Here is a 7,743-nt window from a genome sequence, read left to right on the forward strand (position 1 = left end):
GAGGAATGCAAAAATGATATTGTGCTCAATCCATGACCTGTACAGTTAACATAGTACACTTTTTCAGTTTGTCATGATGCTCTTCACTGTTCAACTGTAGAAATTATATTTTTGGAAGGAATCACGTGACGTTCCTGCTTCAGGTGTTTTTTCCAGTTTTGAGACTGTGCAAGTTTTCTAAGTTCACCTGTTTTAGTTGAGAGTAATGTGTGTCATTTTAGCTGATATTGCTACTGTTTCAACATATAATGTCGTGGCCCAGTAGCTCCAAAGCAGGAACGTCACAATTTCTTTACAACAACGACACTCACTCCACCGCTTCACCTGGACAGAAACAAAGTGGGGGGATTGGGTGACGTCATCGTGTCATAATTAACCCGTTATATCTTCAAAACTAAAGCAGCACAAACGATTTTCTTTTGCACAAACCAGCACTAACGCAGAACAAACAAACTAGACCATTTTGGACAAAGTCGGGGTGCTGTAGACGTTAGTAGACACTTGTCACTCAAACATGTCTGACTCTGGGCTGATTGACAGGGGAGGGGCCCAGACAGAGGGACAAATTTTTTATTTTTTTTTGTCTGCTCACATATTAATGGTTGATACCATGCCGGTAAAAACCTAAGGCATACTATATTTAGTATATATACATATATCTACGCATACATACGCATACACATACACACGCATAGGGGGGGACAAACGGGTCTGTGACATCCACTGCCAATCCAGGAAGCAGGAACACAGGGAGGCACACGTACTGCAAATTTTATTGGTCTTTGTAGATTTGACGTCTTATTTAACTATTCAATTTAATCAACACAATTAATTAAGATTTTCTGCAAAATGCAATAACTTAAAACATTTATCTTATTTTACTCTGTTTACATAGCAATGCTGACACCTATTGGTGATTTACTGGTACTAATACCTTAACAATGACACTCGCAATCGATAAGATAAGGATAATTTAAAAGCATTTAATAGAGCAGTGTAATAACGTATAAATAATTAAAATCAAAAAATAGTCTGATAGACTGTTTAATATACAACACATGAATTATTTTGGAATACAAAGAACCAACTTGACTATGACTATGCTATGTAAAATGTGAATTAACTTTTATTAGTAACTTTGGTAAGTTTAAGATTTCAATTCATAAATAACATCGATGGAGGGGGGCCCAAAAATCACAATCTGCCTAGTGTAGTTTATTTAATCCGGCTCTGTCTGCAAGCGTTCTGTCTCCATTCCTTGTGAAAACATGATAGCTGCACCTTTTTTTGCTTGTTCATTTCTAGTACTATACTTTTCAAAATGAAAAGTATGAGTGGTGTCAACATCTCTGGCGGTCCCATTTTCATCGACTAGAGTGGCCATGATTTACCGTGTCTGCTGCAGTGCTGCAATCTACAGCCATTCCATGTTCTGTAGGAAAAAATGCCCCCTTAAAAGAGGTCAAAGCAATACAACTATACTTAAGCTAATTAGTAATATAACAGGAAACTAACTTAAACAACTTACAAAATGAAACAAAGGGGAACTTAAATAGTGGCTGATCAGCCCACCAAACACAAGGAGGGTGAAGAGCACAGGAAATAAGCAGAAACTAACACAATCAAGCTCATTCCCCCCATGACATGGCAGATGGTGGTTTGGTCCACTTTGATGGAAGTCCCTAGGCTTGCTCCACAGGAGGAGAAGTGCCACTGCCACTGAAAATAACTGAAAACAAAAGAAAATGAACCATTTATCTAGACATGACAGTGTAAACTAAATGTGCGCGCTTCACTCAGAATACAGTGTGATGTCATAATGTATAACAAATGCTAAACTCAAAACAAATCTATTGTCCTATGACAAACCACAAACAAAACTAACAAATGTAACTGTGAGGACAAAACCTAACGACCTTTGTGATGGACATGGCCATCAATGAATGACTGAATGAATGAATGTCTTTTATTGTCATTCTACATTGTATAACAGAATTGTAGAGCTTTTCCTGTGCTCAGTGCAAAACAATTAAAGTAAAAAGTAAGTACAAAGTGCAGATATGCAAACTAATAATATAAGAATAAAAAGTATAACGTTTTTAAAAAGTTATTGTAACTGTACATCTTGCATCTTGTATTTGTTCTGGATGTTGATGGCTTTTGGAAAGAAACTTTTCCTCAGTCTGTTTGATCTTGCTTTTAAGTTTCCGTAGCGCCTGCCAGACGGCACGGATGTGAGCGGTCCTTGGTAATGTTGCGAGCTCTGCTGAGGCACTGGGTGGAATAGATGTCCATCAGGGAGGGGAGAGGACAACCAACAATCCTCTGTGCTGTGCTGATTGTCCTCTGAAGCCTCACTTTGTCTGCCTCAGTGCAGCTCTCGTCAGCCTACAGTCCGTCCAACCACGGTGGTGTCGTCAGCAAATTTGACGATGATGTTCTTCTTGTGGCCTCGGCTGGAGTCGTGGGTGTAGAGACAATACAGGAGGGGGCTCAGCACGCAGCCCTGTGGTGACCCGGTGCTTAGTGTGCGGGTGGAGGATAGGTGTTAATATGTCAGGGATTACGGTGTTGAATGCCAAGCTACTGTATAATCCACAAAGAGGATCCTGGCATTGCTGTGTTGTTGCTCCAGATGTTTCAGCACAGCATGCAGAGCTATGGCAATGGCGTCCTCTGTGGATCTGTTTGCTCGGTAAGCAAACTGATAGGGGTCAAGTGTGTGTGTGTGTGTGTGTGTGTGTGTGTGTGTGTGTGTGTGTGTGTGTGTGTGTGTGTGTGTGTGTGTGTGTGTGTGTGTGTGTGTGTGTGTGTGTGTGTGTGTGTGTGTGTGTGTGTGTGTGGTGGGGTGGGCATCCTCTCGTGTGAGGGCAACATTCAGACTGATTGGTATAAGAAACGCTTTTTGAAGCAAGGACACTGATTGTTGATGAGATGGGTTGTTGCAATTCTGAAACAAAGAAAGGAGGAGAAAATTAACTAGCCAAAAGTCTGCTAAAACAAAGTGAGGTCTTAATACAACATTATATTTGGTGTAAATCTGTCTGACCTTTCTTACTCGTTCAGTGGTCAAACTCCTGATTGGAAAAATCCAAACAACTGTGGTAAAATCAAAACATGTTGAACATATTTTTGCATTAGTAGAGGAAAATAAATACAACCATGGCAACATCAGGACTAAGGAAGATAAAACTGATCATCAAAAGCCACAAAAACCAAATCCTTTCACATCAATATGGTCTGATCTCAGAAATGCCCATCCAGTAGGAACTAGAGTGGATATTAAAGATTTAGGTCAGCTTCTATTTAAATCATTGGTAATGTCAGTGTGGACGTGCCTTAAATAAGAGTTCTTCATGGGCACAAAACTGTAAATAAGGCCGTTAGAAACTGAAAAACCTTTGTAAAAATGCTGTGAATGACTTTCAACGTGTCAGTTACAGCATTCCTTTTTCCAGCAAGAAATACATTTTGAGGATAATCTAGGTTTTTTCAACTAGATAGTAAAAAAGGGTATGATTTATGGCAGGGGGAGACCTCAGAAGTTTGGCAAAGTGTTTGGGGGCTTTATCTCATTGCATAGTTTTAGAGCAAGTTGAGTGTTAACCAGTTTCATGTTGTCAGCTTATTACTCACAATATTCCAATCAGTTGTATATATTTACTTATTTCCTAAAACCTGTGGTGTAGTACTGTTTAAAAAAAATCATTGGAGAAACTTACTCATAAGTGACCTTTTCCTTTTGACTGTATGCCTTGGTGTGTCTATGAAAAAGAACATGTAAGAACTGTTAGAAGCCTGAGTAAGTAAATAAGTAAGTATTCGATGATTAGTCATTAATAAGCACTAAGACCCCGTCCACACGTAGCCGGATATCTGCGGATATCTGCTAAACCGGAGATATTTTCCTACGTTTGGACCTGTCATCCACACGAAAACGCAAATAAACTCCGGGCAAAGTGAAGATTTTTGAAAACTCCGTTTATGTAGATGCGTGTAGACACACACAACCGGAGTTTTGCGTTTTCGAACGTCACATTATGCGCCAAAACAACAACAAATGTGCTCTGACGTGCGACTTTTGTTCACTACAGAACTACAGATGATCCAGCATCTGTTCTCCAAGCTATTTATTAAATAAATGGTCTCTGGTCTTAACCACCGCTTACTGCGTTACACCGACACAGGCTACGGCGTAGGGCCCGCGGAGCAGCCCGCGGAGCCGCAGAGGTGCAGCTTCCCCGGGAGCCGCAGATGATCTACGGGTTAGAATGCTTATGAATGTGGTCGAAAAAGCAGATCTTCGGTTATGTGTGGAAGGGTTTTTTTTTTTAAAACGATGTAATGTGGATGCAAATTTTTTTATAAACGGAGGGGGGAAATATTCGTTTTTAAAAATACCCGGCTACGTGTGGACGGGGTCTAAGTAATTTGATATTCATTTCAATTAATTCAATTCTATAAGAGCTTCTGTTGGACCAATATGCTACTGTAAATGGAAAGAGTTATTGTCAAAATAATTAATCTACTACTTAAAGGTGCATGAGGCAGGATTGAGGCAGGATTTATGAAAAAAAAGTTTTAAGTTTTCTAGTAATAATGTCAGATGAAGCGTTCCAAACCAAAATGAATGAGCCCTCTAGCGCAGTGGTCCCCAACCCCCAACCCATTTAACTTAAATACAGACCGACAGCTGCTGCTCGCTCGGTAATAACAGCTAGAGCCTGATTTATGGTTCCGCGTTCAAACTACGCAGAGCCTACGGCGTAGGGTGTGCGTCGCCGCGCTCCTACGCCGTAGGCTACGCCGTCGATTTAACGCATAACCATAAATCAGGCCTACCGCTAACCACAATACATGAGTAACAATGACAGCCAAACTCAATATGTACATACGGCATAACATTTGCAAAGAAAACAAATCCTTATCAGCCAGGTGCTTTTTGTGTCAGTTGGCCACCACTTTAGCATTCCCGACACTAGTTTAGTCGTTCAGACACAGTTTCTACTGCCGTTAAACTTTTACCATTAAAGTCCGAAGCACCGGATGTTTACAATGTCTCGGGCGAGACGCCTTCAAAATAAAAGCACTAAATATCGGTCTCCTTAATAAATAAAATAAAAGCCTGGCTTTAAATAACGTTAATGAGACATAAAAACATAAAAACACATTTATAGAAATACTCATATTAAAGGTAATTTACAATTTCCATTATTTTATTCTATTTTTTCGAAAATTATGTTTTATTATTATTCATTATTATTATTATTACTATAGAGAAAATACCACAGTTTTTAATGCTGATCTTGTCATTTTATTTAGTTTTTATCAACTACACCTTTAGATTGGGCCGTGAAAATATTGTCAGACATTAAACCGGTCCGCGGTTCAGAAAAGGTTGGGGACCACTGCTCTAGTGTATCTCTCCGTTGCCTTGAACAGGCTGTGTGCTGCAAAATGTGCTGCAATCGTGACTGGAATTTCCCGCGCTGTCCTGCGGATGTGAAGTCAAATGAAGCTGCATGCGCGTTCTCCCCGTTCTCCCGTGCCGGCTTCGCTGTTGGCTGCAGTACCCCCAACGGCCGTCGTGGCGAAGGGTGGCGCTGATGAGTCTCATTTCTTAAAAGGAGCCTCATGCTCCTTTAAAAAACTCCTAAAAACTGCTCCTATGGCTGATTTTCTGGAAACATCTGTGGGTTTTGAGAAGAAAAATGAATAGCAAAATATGAAGAATGAACATCGGAGGTGAGTTGTCTCTGAAGAAACCTAAAGGAAGATCAAAAGGGGGCAAAAAATCTTAAATGGACAACAGCCCGTCTTCCATGCTCCCATCTTCAAAGTTTGAAAGTAAGTTTCTGCTGCACCATCAGACCTATAATCAGATTCTTTCCTTGGATTGTTATACTACTAAACGTACTCACTGCATTAAAACTGGATTGTTTTATTTTAATGTTTTGTTTTCTCTTTTATGTCCGCCCTGAATCAGATTTATACATTGTGTAAAAAACCCCAACACACTGGCTACAAGTTTGTATGGTGCAGCCGCGTCTCAGGAAGTAGAGTGATTGGAAGTGAACTGGGTGTGTGGATGGCTTCATGCCCAACCTCCTTACTTCACACATCAAAGTGATCTTGGGAGAAATACCATCCATATAATTATACAAAGTGAGACTTACTTGTCATGCAGATTATTACTAATATACAGTATATGCCCACATAGCAATGCATATACTGTTATTAATGATCTAATGTGCAACCGTGACCTTAATCTTTGTAGAGAAAATAACTATCAGATTGTATGGCATGGTAACCAATTGGTCAAGCGGTATAATTATAAATTACTTAGCCTTGGTAACTCCTGCTGTACTGGGCTCTCAGAGGTCCTCGCCTGCTCCACCTCACCCTCTGTTGTCCTTTCCTTCTCCACCTCACCTTCTGTTGTCCTTTCCTTCTCCACCTCGCCCTCTGTTGTCCTTTCCTTCTCCACCTCGCCCTCTGTTGTCCTTTCCTTCTCCACCTCACCCTCTGTTGTCCTTTCCTTCTCCACCTCCCCCTCTGTTGTCCTTTCCTTCTCCACCTCCCCCTCTGTTGTCCTTTCCTTCTCCACCTCGCCCTCTGTTGTCCTTTCCTTCTCCACCTCGCCCTCTGTTGTCCTTTCCTTCTCCACCTCCCCCTCTGTTGTCCTTTCCTTCTCCACCTCGCCCTCTGTTGTCCTTTCCTTCTCCACCTCACCCTCTGTTGTCCTTTCTTTCTCCACCTCACCCTCTGTTGTCCTTTCTTTCTCCACCTCACCCTCTGTTGTCCTTTCTTTCTCCACCTCACCCTCTGTTGTCCTTTCCTTCTCCACAGGACTCTCAACACTGCTTGCATGCTCCCCCTGCTTTATGGCTGTTGCTCCATCTTGGTTCTCTCTGGTGTCGGCCTTCACTTCGCCTTCCATGGTGCTGTCTTGTGCAGCCTGTTGCTTTATGGCTGTTGCTCCATCTTGGCTGTTGTAATTCTCCAACAAATCACAGGTTGCGAGTTGCAGTGTAATTATTTTTTGTTTCCATGGCCTCATTGGCAGTGGAATTATGGGTCCAACCTGTGCAAGTAAAAGAAGATGCTTGATATTAAAAATAAAAAAGTAATTTTTTTCACAACTACATTGCGTCTTAGGTCATCTTACCTTCACAAACATAAGCATATAAAGAACTAATTTTTTTTTAGGTATTGTTGGGCATAGGCATTTAGGGTGCAAAATTATATGTTAGTCAAAATATAAAATCAGTAGTTCTTCACTAAAATCTATCAATATGGATGAGAACACCCTGGTTATGAGGCTTAGGCTAAGACAGAAGGATTGACCAACTCTCTCTCTCTCACACACACACATATGCATGCATACGCATGGACTGAGTTTGACACCATCATTTGTAATTTTAGCATTGCTCCTGTAAAGTACAGTATGTAATATGCACATTTTATAATCTGTCTTGAGAAGTAGGGATGCTTAATTCCAATTTATATTATACTACTTTTCTCTTGCATAAGATAAGATAAGATAAGATAAGATTGTCCTTTATTTCTCCCTCAATGGGGAAATTCACTTTGTGCAGCAGCAGTACACTCAACATACACATGCAGGGAAAGGGTGAAAAAAATAAAAAATATATAATTACAAAATATAAAAAGTATATACAAAGTATATACATTGGAATGAAAAGTAAAAAGTAGTGCAGTACGGGAAAGAAAGAAAAACAG

General features: G+C 40.5%; 1 protein-coding gene across 1 annotated transcript; it reads right to left on the minus strand.

Annotated features, from left to right (window-relative positions):
- Positions 1-2,383: 2,383 nt before the first annotated feature.
- On the minus strand, positions 2,384-6,940 carry LOC133456379 (octapeptide-repeat protein T2-like). The gene is made up of 2 exons (XM_061734858.1): positions 6,368-6,940; positions 2,384-2,506 (listed from the first exon to the last, which is right to left on the minus strand). Exons 1-2 carry the CDS (start codon positions 6,938-6,940, stop codon positions 2,384-2,386), a joined length of 696 nt encoding a protein of 231 aa, XP_061590842.1.
- Between the last annotated feature and the right edge of the window lie 803 nt (positions 6,941-7,743).

Source organism: Cololabis saira, chromosome 12 (assembly GCF_033807715.1).
Source record: "Cololabis saira isolate AMF1-May2022 chromosome 12, fColSai1.1, whole genome shotgun sequence".
NCBI lineage: Eukaryota > Metazoa > Chordata > Actinopteri > Beloniformes > Belonidae > Cololabis > Cololabis saira.